The sequence below is a fragment of the Barbatula barbatula genome, assembly GCF_947034865.1.
Source record: "Barbatula barbatula genome assembly, chromosome: 14".
Taxonomy (NCBI): Eukaryota; Metazoa; Chordata; class Actinopteri; order Cypriniformes; family Nemacheilidae; genus Barbatula; species Barbatula barbatula.
Window position 1 is genome coordinate 4,587,502 of NC_136777.1, and position 21,160 is coordinate 4,608,661.

General features: G+C 37.1%; 1 protein-coding gene across 1 annotated transcript in view; it reads left to right on the forward strand.

Annotated features, from left to right (window-relative positions):
- Nucleotides 1-21,160, forward strand: part of eys (eyes shut homolog) — a 160,408-nt gene that overhangs the window by 22,354 nt on the left and 116,894 nt on the right. The window contains exons 9-14 of the mRNA XM_079473466.1: nt 2,162-2,321; nt 4,794-4,898; nt 6,815-6,954; nt 7,293-7,453; nt 8,093-8,346; nt 9,355-9,459. Coding sequence (XP_079329592.1) covers nt 2,162-2,321; nt 4,794-4,898; nt 6,815-6,954; nt 7,293-7,453; nt 8,093-8,346; nt 9,355-9,459 — 925 coding nt within the window. The remainder of the gene's footprint in view (nt 1-2,161; nt 2,322-4,793; nt 4,899-6,814; nt 6,955-7,292; nt 7,454-8,092; nt 8,347-9,354; nt 9,460-21,160) is intronic.

A 21,160-nucleotide genomic window follows, 5' to 3' on the forward strand; every position in this document is an offset into this window, starting at 1 on the left:
GAATTTTTACAATAATGTACATATCCCATGGTGCACTGCTTCCTAGGTTTTTCCTGTAACCTGAAATGACCAGGTTTTAACATTATGACAAAAAGTATTTTTCATGTCACTCAACCTCCGGCTCATATAATTATTTAAGTAACACATTTGGTTCTCCTGGCGTCCGCTCGGATACAGCGGGGACGTGACAAATAATTAATACCCTACCAAAACATGCGAGTCACCTCGAATGGCCAATATTCATTTATTCATTTCTATGCGTTCTTAGCCTCACAGGCACATTATAACAGCCGTGATTTATGCCTGTGTCTCAAGGTTTCAGCCGTCCTCCATTTCAATATCATCTTTCTGTGGCACAGTTTTACACAGTCGATTGATGCACTTGCATCTGTTTTTGTTATGAAGTGATATATAATGTGCTCTTCACATGCATTGATTTCCATCAAGTGCAATTTGTTAAACTATGAGAACGGGTTGTTCATATGTACTTCATCTGCCACAGCGTTTGCGTACATGATGTGAATGTGTGTGTGAGGGGTATTATATATTATATAATAACAATAAAAGTTTGCTTTGTTTATGTTCCAGTTAGCTGTCTATTAATGGTACAATGTGTTTTTTGAGACTTAAAGGTAGAGTTAGTTTTCGTTTTAAAAAGTGTTGGGTTATTTTTATTGCTGTCAATCCCTAGAAAAATCGGATTAATCTCACATAAAAAACATAAATGTTTTTAAATATACTGTTACATTCTAATAACAATGACACATTTAATTTTCAAATGAATGTAGAAATAACAGATTTCTTTAACAACATCCTTCATTCTGATATTAGAACAGCAACTAATGTCTCTATTAAATTGATCATTTATTGTTTTATTAAATATGCATTATAGCCAGTCAACAGTATAATTGAGAGCTATAATGTTTAACAGGAAATACACAGAAATTTAATGAAGTTTTCAAACACTTAACACCAAATTCTATGTTAAATGCAGCAGAATTCTCATTAAAGCTACAGAACACATTGCATTCCTCTTTTCTTCTGGTATTCTTTAATTAAAATTGGTGACGGGTCACAGCTTTAGGTTTAAAAATGCAAATGAACAATGAAACACCATTGCACAACCCCATTAAATATAAAAAATTGCCGTGTATTTCTTAAATATAAGAAGGTATGATGCAGGTATATGCTTTATAATGTAGTTTTAAAGTAAAAACAACACTAAAACAAAAGTTTTTTTAGGCTCCAGTACATTTTCAAAAATCTAAATATTTCCCATCTCTGTGTATTCCTTTATGTATCTTTATGTATTGTGTGTGGGAGATATGGTGTTTTTATTTATCTATATAATCTTAAGAGCCTTTTAACCAGTATAACGAAAACATTTATTTAAAAAACACTGCCTCGTCAAAACAACCTGTAAAAATGATTCTTAAAATTATACAGCTAATGGCACATTTGAAGTTTCCAGCATTGATTTTCCTGCGGTTTTAGATGATATATGAAGAGTTTGGTTTTCAAAGTTTTCAAATATCATGTTTTTTTACTGTGCACTCCAACTAATATAAATCAAACTGCAGTTGGTTGGTTTTGATTTAAGACATTATAACAAAAGAATACAGCTAACTAACACAATAAAACACACAAAAATATGATAACATAATCAAAACATAATTTTAGAAAATCTCATTTTGGAACCAAACTCTTCATATGTAAACATCATTTATTATAAAAGGTAATCTGGAATTGATGGTGAGCTTGATGCTAACAGACATAATCTGGTTTACTTTCTAATCTGCGTCAGGCATATTCAAACTTTGACATTGTCCAGGAAACAGATACACCATTTCTTCATTTATAAATTGGTAAAATGCTTGCTGATGATCAACAGTTTAGTTTATCATCTCAGAGATACTGTATGTTTGCTTTGTGAGTCATATTTGCTCTCAAAATTACAAAGGATTTAATTCTACAGGTTACAAAATTACAAAGGATTTAATTCTATAGGTTTTTTGATGAAATATAACGTGTAGAACTTTACGTTGTAGCCAACGATATATAGACCTAAACTAAAATATGAGTAGAAACTTGTGGTTTGGTGCTGCCTGATTGAATTTCTATGAATTAATGTCACTCATGACGTCATCTTTTTTCCACACAGTGTCTCTGTGCACAAGGATGGTCGGGGGAGTTTTGTCAGTACTTGGATAACGCGTGCTCAGCCTATCCAAACAGATGCTTGAACGGAGCTGCATGCATCAGTATGAGTCAACCGAGCGCACCCCCGCACTATACGTGCACCTGTCTCCCTGGATACACAGGTTAAAGGAAAACTATATCAACCATCCTCCATGTGCTATACTGATTTAAGTTTCTCACGTTTGCACCGAGTTTGCCTGTGACAGCTTTATAGACTAAGATTCAGAATTATTTTAGCGGAGAAGATAATAATTGTGACGGAAAGTGCAAATATGATCTTTTAGAAAAGCAAAAACGAGAACCTTGTCAGGTAACAGATTGGATTACAAATATATTTTTACAATTCTATTGAATCTGAAGGTAGCAAATGGGATGTACAATTATAAGAATTGAATTTGAGGGAGGCAGAATTAAGATGTTATAAAATTCAAAGGAACTCATATAAAGTGTAGTTTTTCCTATTTCACTTTCCATTATGAATGATTTGGTTTGGCGAATTCAGTTCAAACTCGAGCTCATGAAGAGAAAAGGTGTCGGTTCTTAAATTCTGCCCTTACACGGAGCTGACACACTTTTCATATCTTTGTCATCCATCAGAGTGTGTACTCCAGCGAGACGAGTCCCGTTGCCCTGGGCCATCTTTTTACCGTAACTCATCTTTGCACATTGCCCTCCTAACTGGATTATTCCATAATTTGTTTCATCGTGCCTGCTAAATGAAGGGCAAATGGAGGTTAGAGAACACTTAATCGAAAAATCTAACTGGGAAAATGAAATCTTTCATTAGTTTGGCCACCAAATTATGAGCACAGGAGGAAGTGTTTGCTTAAACAAAACCGAAAACATACAAAGAAACCAGACAATTGGTTTACTGAATGTCCTCTTTTCTAGTGTGTTGATCTTGTTAAATACACCATGCTTTGATGGCACGGAGAAATGCAAACATGGCTTTTGTAAGCGCTTCACATATGACACCCATAAACTAGAATTTTTTTATCTATATTTTGGTTGTCGGATTACAGATGCATTTGTGTCCTTGTTTACTTGCCAGCAACAAGATGTCTCTCTGTTGGTTATATAATAGATTAGAACTGCAAACGTGTCACAGCTCAATCCTCAATGTTTTATTTAGATGATGCAAACTATATCTTCATCGATTAATGACGCCAGAGAGGTACAAACGACCGGCCTTGTCCCATTTTTCACTGCTATTTTGCCAGAAGGCCAGCGTGAAATGTCAAGTGATTTCATTATGATCGGCTCCAAGTCACATGCCACATTGAGCCTCAGAATGTGGCTTCTTACACATCAAAGAGAATAGGTAGGAGTAGCAGATCTTGCTCAGGATTTTAGACTTCAGTGTCTTTTTATACAGCTTTTCATGCAAAATTCTAATCTAAAGATTACCAACCTGTTTCATAATACAATTAACATAAAAAAAAGTCAGACATAGGGACCTGTGACTCGGATCTGCCAAGCAGCTGGCTTTGCGAACTTCAGAGATTTTGAATTGTAGATGATCACTAGACATATAAACTATCAATTTTACATTCAATGCCATATAACAAATATATTCCCGGAGGTCCGTTTTGAACATAGCAGTCCACATTCCACCAAGTTTGGTTCATATTGCTCTCGTTTCTTAAAGGAATAGTTGCCAAATAATGTAAAAGAGTTGTTTACTTAACCTCAAGCCTGTTTATCTGTGGAAGAGTAAATCTTTCAAAAACTGTGAGCACGTTAGTCATATTTTGTGAATCTGGACAGACAAGATAATCTGTTTTATGTTCCATTGGATAATAATAACAGCATTCAGGTAAGAAACAACTTGTTGTTTTAATTTACCCAAAATAAATTAATATTCTGTCATTATTTGTGTCGTTCCAACCTGTAAATTACAATTTCTTCTGTGAAATACAAAAGAGATATTTTGAGAAATGTCTCTGGTTTTACAATTGAAGGCAATGGGGACAATGTTGTTTGATTACCAACTTTCTTCAAAATATCATTTTCTGTCAAAAGAAAGTAATGCGGGTTTTGAATGACATGAGGGTGAATAAGTGTAAAATCATTTCTATTCTGGGGTGAACTAACCTTAAAAAACGTTTCAATTTTATACAGTGCTTGTCGGGTTTTATATCACAGTTTGACATGGACAATTGAGTCATTTGGACATTTTTGTCCATGTCTTGTATCTCATGTTTCCGTCTCATCCTCCTTTGTGCCATAAAAAGGATTCTCTTCGTTCCTATTCCTGTTAAATCTATTGTTATGATTCTCATCAGTCGCACCGTCTGCAGAATGGATGGCCGCGTCATGCATCATTTCGCTTACTGTCTGTCTGTGTTAACTGTCCCAACTGTGCCTCAATAAATGTCTATTTAAACTGTGTATTGCTAGATTAGTTTCTTTGTGGAATGTAATACACAATTCAGTCTCTCTGCGACCTGCACTGTGAGCCGTGAGGGGAGAAAAAGCAGAAGTTGCCAAATTTGCTCCGAATCCCAGATGTAAAACGTGAAGTCGATATCTTCAGGGAAGAGAGTGAGTAAAAGCTTAACCAACGCTCCATTCACACCCATCTCTTCCTGCAGGAGGCCACTGCGAGGGTGAAATAAATGAGTGCGACTTCAGCCCGTGTCAGCACCAGGGAACGTGCATCGACTTGGTAGGATCCTACAAATGCTTCTGTTCTTCAGGTATGAGTTCGTCTTACTCACGAGAACAAGCGTTCGGCCCGTTCCTTTGATTGTGCCACGAACCCCACCGTGCCAGCACCAGGCTCAGTGACTGACAGCTGAGCAAATCACCCCCGTCCTCCCACTGCCAGAGCTCATTAGTGCTGCAGAATTGTGTCAATATTGTGTTATGAAATGCTCTTCCCTTTTGAGGCCACTGCATTGATATGGTTCCCTCCCGTAATTGTTAGTTCTGTTCACTCTTTCCCGAAGCTCGATTTGCATTCGCTGATGGAACCTGATGGCTCACCCCGGAGACGGGCAACTCGCTGGCAGGGTTACAAGCTGCGCTTCTCTGCCAGATGCTCCCTTCCGCTCGATGAGTAGAGGACCCTGAGTCCCAGACGCCCCCTCCCTAAAGCTGCCCACGCGCGCTCGCCGCTCCGTGAGAGAGATACAAAAGGGAGAATCATTCGAATGACTTCCTCGTAAAAAGATTTGACCGCACTATTTTTCTCAGTTTTTCACTTTGAGATGTACAAAAGCCGGACAAGGTCATTGTTAAAGAGTGTACATAATTTAGCCAAGGGTATTGACTCTGAATACAGGGAAAGGGATTGAAGTGGAGCTATTAAATATTCATTTGTCATGAATTTAAAGAAATCTTCAAAACAGTGTCATGCGGTTCACCTCTGCTGAGATAAGCAAGTTATGGGGTTCGCTTGAATGCCGAGATGATGCTCTAGAAAGCTTATGTACACTCATTAAAAAACAGGGCTTCACAAAGCCATGAAAGAGATATTTTTGGCTGAAAAGTTCCACAAAGAACCTTTAGCATCCGGAGAACATTGTTTCAAAAAGGGTTCTTTGTAGTTAAACAAGGTTCTTTAGTTGATAAACAAGTAAGAAAGAAGTTGTTCTCATAAGAACTTTTGAGTAAATGGTACTTTTGGCAAACCAAAAGTTGTGCCCTTATGGCATCGCTGTGAAGAACGGTTTGGAGCACCGAACCCAGTTTTCACCAAATTCACATTACTGTACTTGTTTTTTAATTCCATGTTTGTTCGGATAGGGTTATAGTGCTTAGTGAAGGTTTAACTTCAACTTTAAAGATGTGATTTGTCATTATAATTTCAATCTTTGACATGGCCTTTAAGTCTGTATTTGAAGGATTTCAAGGTTAGATTTTCACAGAATGTTCTTTACATTATAAGGGATGCTTTTTAGACAATATCATTTGACTCCAACAATACTTTGAAAATTACCTGCAATTTTATGTTTCAACCAGAGATGGCAAGCAAGAGTCAAACGTTACGGGTTGCAGCATTAATTTAGCCAAAGCTTTACGTCTAAATGTGTTAATAGTCCAACAATCAAAAACCATTTAGTGTACTGTCTTAGAACACTCCACCAGTGACTGTTAGCATGTTAAAACGCAGGCTTGTTAAAACTTCTCAAAAACAAAGCTTTAACTCACCCATGCTTCTCGGAAGAGCCTTTCCCCTGCTTATATCCTCATATAAATCCATTTTCAAGTTATTGCTTTCCATTATGTAAACAAGCCTTATTTTCTTTTCTCTGAAATCCCTTTAACAAACTAAGCTGGCCTCTTTCTGACCTCCACAGTTCTGTGCTTTTTGCTTGGCTGACTAGCGTTTGGCAAACGCGTGGCTTTTGAATAGGCTTAATTGTCTTTCGTTTTTCTTTTCTACCTCTTTTATAAAAACAAACAAAAGCAATATGATTTCAGCACGCTTTGTGTTCATTGATTGACCTTATTGATTGAGGAATAGTGACGCCAGCAAATGCATGCAGTTCATTCCCAGAGGCATTAAAAACACAAGAGCACTTGGTTTTTGGCACTGGTTTAATCTTTAACATTCTGTTTTTTCACATTGTAAAGTGTGTTTTGTCAGATGTGTCTCGCCCTTCAACAGGATTCACCGGTGTTGACTGTGAGATTGACATAGATGCCTGCTCCCAACTCAACATCACCTGTCCTCCTGGGACATTCTGTGTGGATTTGCCCGGTGACCTGACCTATATGTGTCACACTCCATGCCCTCGCTACCTACAGGTGGGTCAGAGGGAGTTCAGTATCTCCCACTTTCATTCAAATGGGTAAATGTGATTGGCTGAGCTTGGGAAGGTATTGCTGTCCCTTCTATTGCAGTCCTCTTTCTTTTTACATGCAAGTTAATGCCAAAACAGTAGGCTTGTGAAGATGCTGTTTAGATGCATTGTCACTCAACTGCATCAATTGTCACTCAAATACATTAGCTTTCCTTCATTATCCTGCATGTTTTATTTAACGCCTGGACCAAACACGTCTGTTTTCAAAAGAGCAGAATTACCTTGACACACACATTTAATTGAAGGATTGTTGGGGTTTATGGTTGATTTTAATTTTGACAGCCATGTGCCAATGGAGGACATTGTGTTCTTAACATCACCGGTTACAGTTGTGTCTGCACACCTGGATGGACCGGGCCGACCTGCTTGGTTAACGTAAATGAGTGTGTCCAGCACAGGTGTCTGAACGGAGGCACATGCGTCGATGAGGTCAATGGGTACAGGTGAGTTTGGATGATAAACACAGTAGCATTATATTTTTTATGTCTTTGTATATTCAGATTTGATGCCAAGTCCAAACTTCAATTCTATATAAAATTGAGCATTATAAAGAATATATTACACACAAAACTGAAATCATTCCAAACCTGTATGACTTGCTTTCTGTTGAACACAAAATATATTTTGAAGAACATTGGTAGCCGAACAACATTGGCCCCCATTTCCTTCCATTCTATGGGCACAAAACCGACAAGACTTTTCTCAAAATATTTATTTGTGTTCCTCAGAGAGATATATATGCTATGAATGAATATGGAGGTAAATCATTTGTATCTCTGGGTAAATATCCTGGGTGAATAGCAAATGTCAGTTAACAGTAAAGCAGACAATTGAAGACAATTCATCTTAAACAGAAAGCATCCCCAGGAACAAATAAAAATTCTGTTCAGCTTCAGCGACTGTCCACAGTCTAATTCTGGGGTTAAACCACCCATAACTGCTAAAACAAATTGCATGTTTCTGTGATAAAAAGCAAAGCAAATTACATTGTCCTCCCCCATGACTTACCCATTTATTTCGTTACTATGTCCAGCTGCTTTTGTTGCGATTCCATTAAGAGATACTGTTTTATGCATCCCAAGATGCCTTTGCGGTTACGGATACTCTGGAGTCCACTGCGAGCTTGACATTGACTTCTGCTTCGGACATCGGTGTTCAGAACACTCCGTCTGTTTGGGCCAACAGCACAACTACACCTGTCACTGCATTCTGGGATACGAGGGAATGTTCTGTGAGCATGAGACGAACGAATGCAGAAGTTCTCTATGCACCAATGGTGCAACTTGCATTGACTTGGTGGCAGGTTACCAATGCCTGTGTGCGCAGGGATTTATGGGTAAGATGAATGTTATCCTCAATGTGATTAGTGATATGGAAAAAAACTGTGACACAGATTTTTCTTCTTTGTCGTTGAGTAGCACTCCCATAGGAAATAAAGAAACCTCAGGGGAGTTCTCTTTGAGTATCTTAAATGTTTTCCTAGACAATGACATTAAGGAAAGAGTGCATGGAGATTTTGCTCAAGTGCATAGGTTTTAAATTTCGAGTTTTAGAAGAAAAAACAAATTGTTCTCAGATATGTTGGGTTTCAAAGTTTCTGAATGAAATGTCTTTTTGATATGAACTGTGACATTTAAAAAAAATCTAGAATGTATTATCACATAGGGCACCGTAAAAATTCTGCTGTCAATTACTCACTCTCGAGTTGTTCCAAATCTGTATACATTTATTTGTTCTGATGAACACAGAAAGATATTTGGAAGAATGCTGTCCTCTCACAGTTCTGCCAGTTGTGGTTATGTTATGGTTTGGTTTTGTCTCCTGTGTTCATTACCTGGGCTCATCTTGGGTTAATTAGTCCCTCACCTGATTATGTTTAACCTGATTATGTTACCCATGTGTATTTAAGCCTGTCTGTTGCTTTAGTTCATTGTCTGCTTTTGATTTTGTTTCGTTTGGTTGTCATTCTCCTGCTTTGGTTCCTGTTTATTTATAGGAGTAATCTAACAATATCTTCTTTGTAGTGCGCTTCATTACAGCCAAACCCATTTCACCTACATTCTTCAAAATATCATTTTTTTCTGTTCAACAAAACAAGGAAATGTAGAAAGCAATAGTGGCTAAGAAATGTACGCTTTAGCGCAAGTTCTGCTAGGAAGACTCATATGCTATGTCACTCATTGCCTTTAGTTCTAGCCTATCATCAGCCAATACTTGGATTATATATGATCCGTACTTACCCAACATGTTCCTTTGCAGATACTGACGCCGACATTCATCACATCATTTTAATTTGAGTTACCTTGTTATCCATATCTTCTCTTTATGAATGTCTATCATGCAGGCAAAACATGCTCTGAGAATATAAATGAGTGCTGGTCCCGACCCTGCCTTAATGGGGGCACCTGCATTGATCTGGTCAAAGACAACATTTGTATCTGTCCAACGGGTAAGTACAATGTTACAAAACAAAACGCATACAGAGTACAGTTGCCTGTGTTTTACCACGTATGATTTAAAGAGCTTGAAATATTGAGGACATTACGTTGAGAGAGGACATTATTTTCATGAAAGAGCCACATGTCCATATTCCCCTGAACCCATTTAGACTCAAAAAGATCTAATCTCCAAATCTCTTGTGTGTCTGTGTATCACGTAAGGCTTTATTGGGTCCCGAGAAACATGTTCTGTTTGACTCATGCCCTGTGTTGTCAAGATAATCTATTAGCCTGAGGGGACGAGAATCCATCAGTGTAAATTTTCTAGTGTTTATTGAAACGACCTCGCTTTAATTCTCACAAACATGATGGTGAGGGAAAGCAGACTTCTGTCTTGTCCGACCAGGTCTCGGTAAAAGCTGCCGTTCTTACAGGAGGCGGTGTAATGTTGGAGGACTTGATCAGGGTATAAGCTTACAAATGTAGTCAGATTTCGACTTTCAGGGTTTAAAAACAGAATGGGAAGCCATTTTAGGATGCATGGAGCACTATTAAAGAACAGTAAACAGTGCAGAATTCTTATTCGTCACAATGACATTATCTCGAGTGGTGCACGTGTCTTTTGTGTTGCTGGTTTTTTTCTTGTGTTGATCAAATTTACTTTTTTTGGCAATAAATGTAATGTCACTTATCACTTTAGAGTCACATGACAGGAAAATGACATCCTGACAATGTTAATCGACTGATGGCACCACAAAAATGTCTTGTCTTGTCTGCTGGGCCGTTGATGTATAACAGATTGGTTGAACTGACTGGACGTCCCGGCAGGAATAGAGTCTGCATTTGTCTCGCATACTCCTAACAAGTAGTGCTTTCTGTCACCCGCATTTCAGAAAATGACAGAAAATAAGTAGTCTCAATCCCTCTGCAAGCTTTTGAATCGTAGGCCTCGGAAAATAAAAGCATACAATTGCCCACTGTGCTGTGGATATTTGTGTGATTCAGCGATTGAGTGATTTTCGAGTACAGTGATTAGATGTCGTCATTTGATGGTGAGAGTTATAATCAGAATATTTATGGGCAGAGAGAACAGAACTTCAGGGATCATGAATGAGTTAGACCTATGTTTAAATTTATATTTTCTAAAAGGACACATAAGGACATGCATGTGTTCATATTAACTGCCAGTTTGAATTCTTCTGGAGCATTTCTTTCACCATTTCCAATATATTAGAGAATATCTGGAGTTGATTTTATTATCATCGTTGTCCTCAAATGTACTGCATATAAATGTTAAATAACCGTCTGCTATAGGTGAATATTTTCTTATTTAATTGTATAGGTATATATATATATATATATATGGCAGTGTTCATGTTCATATAATTTTTGTGTCGCTCTCCCCTCTGAGTGCACTGTGACATTTTATTACCGGCGTTCTCAGTGAACTGCAATGTCAGGTCTTTGGTTTAATTATTTCACATCTATATTCTCTTGGCATGCAGTTCACCCCAGAGAGAGAGAGAGAGAGAACGTGTTCTCATTACCCTCACAGTTCAGAACACCAATAAATACAAATACTTGTTCTTACAATCCTTCAGCAGGCCTGTATATGTATGGAACCGTGCATGTAATTACATTTTAATGGGGTTTTGTCATCCAGTGTGGTTTTCAATGCAGAATATTGGCTTGATGGGTGAGCTGCTAGTTTATTTTACAGCACATCGTCTACATCTGTTGCAGATTCTGTTGAGAGATATCTAAATGTACAGTATAAATGGATGCTTTTAGATCTAGGTTATGCTACAATATAAAATATATGATTTCTTTAGGAATTAAATCTGAATATATAGATGCATGCACAGGCGGACGGATGGGCAGACAAACATAAAGACATACACATATGATAGCACACCCAGCACAGCATAAAATGTTCAACAGAGACATTTTCTAAAAAGTAAAGAATAAAGTGAGTAATATTTGACTGTGTTGAACTTTGATGATTTAGGGTGTGAGAATAGTTCACAGCACTGGAGTGTCCGAAAGCCCATTTGGAAAAGGCAGCACTGTATGTGTGACATTCCTTCATGCTTCATTAACCTCCAGGTGAATTGCACGCACAATTGGGTGTTAAATACCGCTTGCGTGGTTTGGCGGAAGTGCGAGCTGTCCATTAATGAGTCTTTCCCAAACATGTGCCCGAGTTGAAGAGATTGTTAGGTTCATTTATGCGTTCACACTTTTATGATTTATGCTTGATTTTGCAAACTTTGACAAGGGTTGTCTTTTCTGCATCTAATTTAACTTCACTTTAGATAAATCCTGTATTAGAGGTGAGCTGATTCCACTGGTCATTTCATCCCCGGCACTCGTTCTATCAACCCCCAACTTGGTGTGTACCGGCCTTAGAGCTGATTCTGAAGAAACTGATTCTAGATCAACACTGAAGGTCACCCGTTTCACAGGTTGGGGGCTTTTTTTGCATAGTCTCGTTCTCTTAATTTCTCTTTCCTTAACGATCGAGCACATGAGAATCTAATAGGCCGGCCTTTGTCTGAATATTAGATATTGACACCCATTGCCAAGGGAGGTTATTAGGAGCGTAATTTGTTAAATTATTTGGCAACATGCATCGGCTGGCCTTGTCCACTGAAGGTATTGATCAAATATTAGTTACTGTGAATGGCCGTGTTTTATTTATAACAAAGGCTATCGATACGCTCGTCTATCAGTGGCATGCCGACAGTATATCTGCACCGCCAGACAAATGTGATATAGATCAGCCCAACAAGCCTTTATGTGCAGATTTAGTCTATTAGCATACAAACCAGCAGGTAGTCTGTCAGAGGAAGAATCGATGGCTTCATAAATCTGAGGCAGGACGTGTTTTACTCACAAAACATATAAAAAGCCATTAACATTCTCGAGAAATATGCCCTTTTACAGCTCCACTAACAAGCCTTGAGAAATTTGTCAAAGTGGTGCATAAATAGAAAGCAGTTGAGATCTATAATAGTCTCCTGTTTGACGTTGCCGTTGAAAAAAGATGAAATGTGTCTTTGATTTCAGGCTTCTGAGTAAGAGGTCAAGGATGAGCTGGTTAGCATGGCTCCTGTGGCAGATACTGGGTACAGTAAATACACTAGCATCTTCAGATGCTGTGCTGGTTTTTCTGAGGGTTCCTATTTTTTTATGTCGGTGTTTGGTTATAATATAAAACAATTATATTTAATATATATAAATATTAATTTATACAAATATGCTATTACATATGATTTGAATTAAAACAGATAGTCATTCTTTGTGAAGGACACATGTTTGTAAATAAATATTTTGTTTTCTAATAAAATATGATTTTGTTACAGTCAAATGACCCTAAGTCTCAGCAGCAGTCTCAGTAAATTTGCATTGTATCTGCATTATGTTTAAAAAAATATTTGTTTTTATTTGTAGTACTTAATGGGATTGTGGTTCATTTCCACATTACAAATATTAATTCAGCTTTTACTTGAGTCTATTTTCTATTTCAATTGCATATATATGCATATCAATTTGCCTAAAATCAACATTTGTAACGCAGTGAAATGGGTCGCATGACCTTGGCGTTGCTACCGCGAAACTCAACCGTTGAATTTACAGGAACACGTTGGCGGTCAATGTCGTTTGTCAGCTAGAATGTTATTAGCAATCGTGCGTGACCTCCTTTTTATTTATAGCAAATGTATCAAACAAGTTATATCTCTTGACTGTAAAGTAGCACCAAAGTGGCGTGTTCCACAAGAGCCAAAGATTAAAGAGCTGAAACACATTATTCTGCGCGGCAAATGAAATTTTCATCTACAGCTGATGATTTTATGGTGCTCTGTGCCTCCCTATCAATAACCACATCTTCATTAGTCTACCTACATTTATTCTTGACATATGTCCAAATTATAGATTGCAAGTGATGTCCTATGTAAATGAGAACCTCTGTCATATACACGCCTGTTCTTCAAGGACGACTGAAGTGTAGATGTTTCAGCATGAGAAGCTGAGCATCTGTGATAATGATGTGTTAGTTGGAGATATAAATACACAACATACACAGAGTTGAAGCTGCTGCTTTATGTCATTATAATTGCGTGATGGATCATTTTAAGCTGATACAGAGCAGAAAGACAGTATATGTGTTTTGATCATATAGTCAGGCTGTTTGTCTCCCATTCGACCGAATTTTGACATCGCATGTATCATAGATTTCAGTGATTCATTGTGTGTATGGAGCATCTCGTCATCCGTTACAGCTTTGTTGTAACTACATTAAATCAAATGGCTTTTCAAAGAAACCATCCATCCCCATCTGCAAAGGCAGGTCCTCAGACAGCATAAAATTATGGGGAAGCCACTGGTTCTGAAAATGAAACATTCAGGAGCCAAATGGCTTGTTTTACGCACCAAATTACAGAATCGCTCAATGTAGATTGTTGGGAAGCACTGACGCCCGCCATCACATTTAGAGCTGTTGATGAAATTTGAAGATTTGTTGCGGTGGATGAAGATCAACGGGGGAAGCGTCAAACTCATTTTTTTTTCCGCGACTGTATTCCTAGTGCGTTTGGGAAGTGTTTTTAAAGGATTTGTTTATAGGAGATTCAATCCCCCCAAACATTCATGTAAATCAATGCTCAAACACATTCTCGTCATTTTTCATGTTCTTTGGGTGGTGAATTAAATACAAGGTAAAATGCTGTGATTAGTCATACAGTTTAGGTCAGGTGTCTTCAACGTTTGTCGGGGCAAGGACCCCTTTGATTAGAGATGCATGGAGCAGGGACCCCCTAATACTAAATGTTTAAACACAGCTATTTATTTGGAACAACTCTTATTGTAAGAGCAATATTATGTTAAGACGTTGCATTAGCACTATTATGCATGTTATTGTTGCACATACATACTTTTCTGTGTATATTTTTATTAATAATATAGATTGTTTGATTGTTTTAAGGGATTTGCAGCATGATACATTTTCATTTAACTGAAAGATGGACTATTTACTTGTCCTGAACCTTAGTTTTATTAAGGCTTCAATGAGATGACTGACCCTAATGGCACAAATACTATTCTAGCGGAGTTAGAGGTTCTGGATGCGAAATAAATCCATGCAGATTTTATGCATTCTGTTGTAAAAGCAGACTTTTATTAAGTGCAATTGTTTTTTTTTCATCCACTTCTCTGTGCGGTGCAGAACACACCGTTATTTTATCATTCTGAGCTCCGTTGTCTTCCTCGTGGATCAGCATTGTCGTGGCTGTTAAAAAATTCACAAGTTTTTTTCTGCAGAGCATCATTTCTGACCAAAAGGAGAGCAGTATGCAAATAGTGCACTTTATTTTTGGGGCAACTTGTTTGACGTGCACCAACACAGTGCACGTTTCATTGATTTTAAACACGTAGGCCTGCGATATAGTTTCGCCAGAGTTTACAATGCATAAGCGGTGTGGTGTCATTTGCCTGTGAAATTAGCGCTTTACAGCTTTAACAAATTTGTCAGAAGTTCAGAAATAGACGGGAAGGAACTTGCGCACAACTCCTCTCATGCGTATTCTGAACTCATCGTAAGGGAGATGAAGCAGATGTAACGTTAACTTTCTTCTAATGCTTCTTTTGGTTGTATTTCTGTACCCATGCTTTACATTTTTAACCAAAAAGTTTCCCACGAGCAAACAGTAATTATCGGACCGCTTGCAGTTCCACCGAGGACCCCCGTTTGAAGACCCATGGTTAAGGTCATACCTTTACACACCGCTTGTAGATTCTGTAAAATATATTTTTGCATTACTCATATTTTTGTAGTTCTGCTTTGAACAGAACTATTTATAAAAAGAAAATATTTTTGTTTTTTATACATTTTTTATGTAGGAGCAATTAAAATAAAAAAGTATTATTTTTCTAAATAAATTTTTTTTTTGATTAAAGCTTTATTTTGTATTCAAATAAGCATTAATAATAATAGCAATAATACTTATGCATATATAATTATTAACAACAAAGGAAATATAAAAAGGTTTTATTCCATTAATATTCATGTATTTATATTTAGGAATAAACGTTTTATTTTTATAATAGTTATTATTATTTACAAAAATAACCCATAGGTTGATTTTATTTTTATTAGATCAATAAATTACATAAATCTGCATCTTTTCACTACTCATATTACAGTAATAGACAAAATGTGTAACAACACTATTTGCAACCCATTGGGAACTATTGGCCTATTCTTACACATCACAGCAACATTTTACCTTTGACATCTAAGGCTGCCATTGGGGAGAGGGTCTAGATTTTAAATTCATGTTTACAAATGTTTCTTTTTTTGTCACGTTTCTGACTATGTTTTGCCACTGTCCAGAGGCCCACAAGGCATATTGCTGAGCTCAATGGCACAGACCTGTCATGTAAAAACACAGCAGTAATAATAAAGTATTCCAAAGACTGTTCGGTAATCCCTTGTATCATATCCAGAGCTGCGGTGGCAGCGTTGTGGGGTTCCTCAGTAATGACAGGTCTCTAGGTGCAAGTGACAAAGTCCCTTCTATATAACACGCTGAGTGTCCTGCGGCGTCCTAATGGGGTGACATTTCTTCATGGGTAAAGAAGACACACTATGGTTGTTAACCATGAGCGCTCTGTGTCTGGCTTGCTAATGGTTGTTGCTATGGACATCTGAGGCAGTACACACAATGGTTATGTGCTTCCTCTAGAAACGTATTGTTAGTTTTAATATCAGCATTCCATTTTACACTCTGCTAAATTGCTAACCAATTTTTTCATAATTATGAGTATTTGTAGCTATATAGACTTGTATTAAATAAGCACTTCGTTTGATTAGCGGTCCTGAAAATTGATTTTTTTTTTCAATCTTGGATGGAGCTAAGCATATAATCATCTGATACATTTTTTACAGACAAATAAGATCAAATTGATATAGATAAACCCCAGTGGCTTATGCGTTTGTGTGGTCCAATCGGAGCACATTTGGATGAACGGAAAGATGATTTCTGCTTTGATCTGGGCTGTGTCAGGATTTGTCACTGGCTCGCTTAATGCAATAAATCAGAAAGGCAATGACTGCCTCTTATTAAACATGATTAAATGATCCAGTGGGTTGAGTCCTCGTGTGCCTGCAGAGCTTTCAGAATCAATAACAACCCTGTAAAGCTTCTTTTGAGTGGAAAACAAAGTCCTACAAATCCTAATTGCCTGTGGGATTAAACTAACCAAGGGGACTGTAGTAATGACTCTGTTCTGCTGTGCACACTTTGGCAGGCATCTCCGAGAGATAAATCAAAAGAGATTTAAATCAGGTTCAACCAGAACATAGCTTTGTGTGGAGAACAGATACAGGTGACACTTGCTAGGTAACAAGTGTCCAGGTGTTCTGTCGGGATGGAACTAGCAGGAATGGCTTCTGTCGAGAAATAATTGGCAGGGTGTATCCGAATCCACTTCCATTTTCTCTGTCTCCGCTCCGGATTTTGCAGTGCACATAAGTTTACTGGCAAACTTGATATATCACTAGACAAACACACAGATTAAAATGATGTTTACATATAATTGGTAAATTTATTCTGTTTATTATAAGCAAAATCAAAAAACCTGTAACATTTTAACAGAAACTACCCATTAGAACTAAATTGTTATAATTATTATTAAATTTGGCAACAATTGAAATATAAAATATTTATTATATGGATAGTATTTATTATGGATATATAATTGTTGTTGTTAAATATTTATTATAAATGCATATTTTTTAAGTATTCGTAGTGGTAGTAATTATATCCTAATAATTTACCAAACAATTAAATAAAAATTATTAAGTTAAATACATTTTCATCTTTGTGTAACAACACTTTGTTTTATTTGCAACACATTGGGAACTATTGATCTATTTTCACGCATAACAGTAACATTTAACATTTCACCTTTGACATTTGCGGCTGCCATGCAACAGCCGTGTGAAAGACTAAAAGAAGGCAGAAATGCATGTTGTGAAAAGAATTAGGGTTATTTCGTCATATATAACATTTTGAACTTATTCTAAAACACTTGAGTATTGTTTTGTTTAGACTTAAACATTTTCTGTGCAGTGTTAAAGAAATGCAAACATTGCATTTTTTTATATTTTTAACAGTTTGTCCCGTTTCAATTTTTAAAATTGAAAATCACTAGTTTTAAAAATCACTAGTTTAAAGAATGAAACCAAAACGATCATTTTACTTTCAGTATACAGAATATACTTAATAGAAGAATTAAGAAAATACACTCAAGAAACGTTTGGTTGAAATTAAGTTGGAAAACCCAACCAAGGGTCTCTTATTTTTTTCGTGTGGCTGTATAGGACATTCACTACACGGCTTCAGCATATATATCCTAAAGCTCCATAACAATGTTCCACCACCACCAAAATCCTGACTAAATCCCGGGTTTTCTCCAATGAGAAAAGGTAGTACAGTGGTAATAGTCAATACATTTAATAACATGTAGACTAGTGATCCAGGTATCCTAAAAGTTATAATACAATATAATAAGTTACATTTATATATTTGGCAGATGTTGTTATCTAAAGCATTCCCTGGCATTCAAACTCTTGAACTTGTCTGCGTACACAATAGTATGTCGATTGAGCCTCACTGTGATCAGCATTCTTTCATTATCAAATATGTTGTATTTTAGTTGTAAACATGGAGGGACACCAATCTTGACTCTCCAAATTTCAGGTTTGTTTTTAGATTGTACATATGTAATTCGATTTTAAATCAATTAAGAGATGAAAGCTTTCTTTTTCAGTTATCCAAGACTTTCTTCAGTCTTACTGATCCATGAAGAACATTTACTGACACTTACTAGAGATGGTCCTCACTACAGAACACAACATCCAGGGTCCGTGGTTGGACCAGATCCGGCTCCTCCCACTTTATATACTTCGCCGTAATTTGGAGAGTTTAGTTGCAAACCATGGTCGTCCAAACCCTTAACCTAAACCTAAATGTAATAAAATATGTTATTGAAAGTACCCAAACCCTTACCCTAAACCTAAATCTAATAAAATGTGTTATTAAAAAGACGTTAAAAAATAAGCTTGTCTTCAGCAAGTTTGTTTTTTTGTCAAATTAATAACTTTAGTTACGACTTAAGGCAGAAAAGGTAGAGCAAGAACACAAGTATGGTGTCTCCAATCGATCAATCAAGACGCAGTGGGAGGAGACTGGATCTAGTGTCGACCAATCACCATGCAATGGGAGGAGACTGGATCTGGATCCAACCTTGCCCCTGGATCTCGCGTTCTGCAGTGAGGAGGCACTGACTTACTATCCAAGTACGATTGTCCTTGTAAAGGTGAAGTGCGTCATTTCTGCTCGGCTAGTAGCACCAAATAAAATTAATGACTTTTTATGACAGGTTTTCCCAACACTCCCTCGGTTTTCCATCGGCTGGTTAGATAAATAGTTCCTCCCTAGCCATTGATTTAACCAATACAGCTCTGTTGGTCTGGCCAGAACTGTTTTAACAGCGACACGGTCCATCCGAGCATGACTTGCTTTTATTTTTGTCTCTGCATATTAAGCTGGTTTAGGAGAGCGTCTTTAAAAACCACTTGAGCATTTGTACAAACCCGTTTGAAACCACTTAATCCATTTAGATCACAATGTGATTTCATTGGATTCCCATTCTCTCATGTATTTATTTAGTTAGCTATGTGTTTTTGGTTTTCTTCTTTTGTTGCCCGATTGAATGTGAATGTGGCGAAAAAATCAATAACCCTGATTAATCACATTGTTTCCATGGCAGCAGCCGCATATGCAAACAGCTCCTCGGGTTTGATAACGTCGTCTTGCTTGTTAAACCAACTAAATTACCCCGAGTCATTTATATCATTAAATTGAGGGGGGAAATAAATCCTTACAATTTGCCAATAATTTCTTGGCTCTGTCAAGGCTCTACCTGTGAGACACATTGCTGATTAAACCTTGATTGCAGGCGAGGACTGCTATGCATTATTAATGAAGTCAGGATAATTGTCAGATTTTATGACATGGGGAGAGGTAGAAATTGGTTCCATGGTCAGTTTGAGGAATGATGAGAATTTGCCCACACCGATGGTGCTGATGGTCCAGCATTAGTCACGGCCTGCCGCCGCCGTGGCCTGTGACAGAGCTAATGATAGTCATTTTGTGGCGTGATAATGCAATGGAAAGCATTCACGGTGGTGCAGAATGTCAGAAAACTTGTAAAATGATAACCTGCAGCTCATGATATTTACATGTTTCTGCCTTTATAAATAATAACAAAAAGCATCTTAAATCAATAAAAATAAATAATAAAATGTACAGTTCACCCCCAAAAAAAATTATTTACTCACCCCTAGTTGTACTAAATCTGTTTGCTCTAATGAACACTGAGAAAGATAGTTGGAAGAATGCGTATAACCAAACAGTTCTTGGACCCCATTAACCATAGCAGTAAAAAATAAACAAAATCCCGTTGAAGATATTTTGAAGAATGTAGGATAGCAAACAGGGGCATTTTTGACTACCATTGACATTTTTCCTACCATGGTAGTCAATGGGGTCCAAGAACTGTTTGGGTACAAACATCTTTATCCGTGTTCAACCAAACAAATGCATTTATACCGGGTTGGAACAACTATGGGTGAATAATCCATAAAAAAATCTTTGTTTTTGGGTGAACTACTACTTAAATGACTTTAAAAGCTTTGTTTGGTTAAAGTCTGCTCACAAATGAAAATTCTGTCATTATGTATGTATTTCTTCTTCTGTAGAACACAAAAGGAGATATCATTTGAAGAATGTTAAATTATTTTTAATTCGCTCCCTATGTATGGACACAAAAGCAATGTAATGGGTGCCGCTGTTGTTCGGTTACCAACATGCTTCGAAATATCTTCTTTTGTGTTCTTGCAGGTTTGAAATGACATGAGGGTGAGTAAAGAATGACAGAGTTTCCCTTATTAGGGGAACTTTTACTTAAAAACAGTCGTATTAGTGGTTTCAAAAGTATACAAGTGTTTGCTGTTTCTAAAGTATAGAGACAGTACTTTCTGAAAATATTCAGTCATCATAATTTAGATGAAGTTGGAACATAAAGTGGACATTTTGAGACAGCCGGTTTAGACACAGTGGATTTTTTCCAACACCTATTTAAGCTGTCTGGCTCTCCCTTATGCGATGGCTTTTCCAAACATTTGGATGACTGAAATATGCTGTCTCATAAGATCATTTTGGCCAAAATGAAAGGCAGCGTCGCTTGTGTGCTCCTCAGGGACGGCAATGCGATGCACTGTAATGAGCCAAGACATTTTCTTCACCCCTGTTGAGCATCTCAGATTTTAAAAGTGTGATATTAATTAGTTAAAAGTTTTGATAGGAAATTATTTTAATAGTTCTAAAAAGATGCAATTTAAACCACATTTTTGTTGTTTGCAGACCCTCTGCACCCTTGAGCTGCTTCTAAGGTAATTTCCTCTTTTATATAGACAGTTAATCAGCTCACTAGATTTTGGAATAATGCCAGTTTCTCACAAGAAACATTGTATGTGGACACCTGAGTTTCGTCTCCCTTTAGCTTTAAGAATTTGTGAGGTTTGAGATTGGTGTTGAAGCTTCTTCTGCAAATGGCAAACAAACGATTTCCTCTTTCTTGGACTCG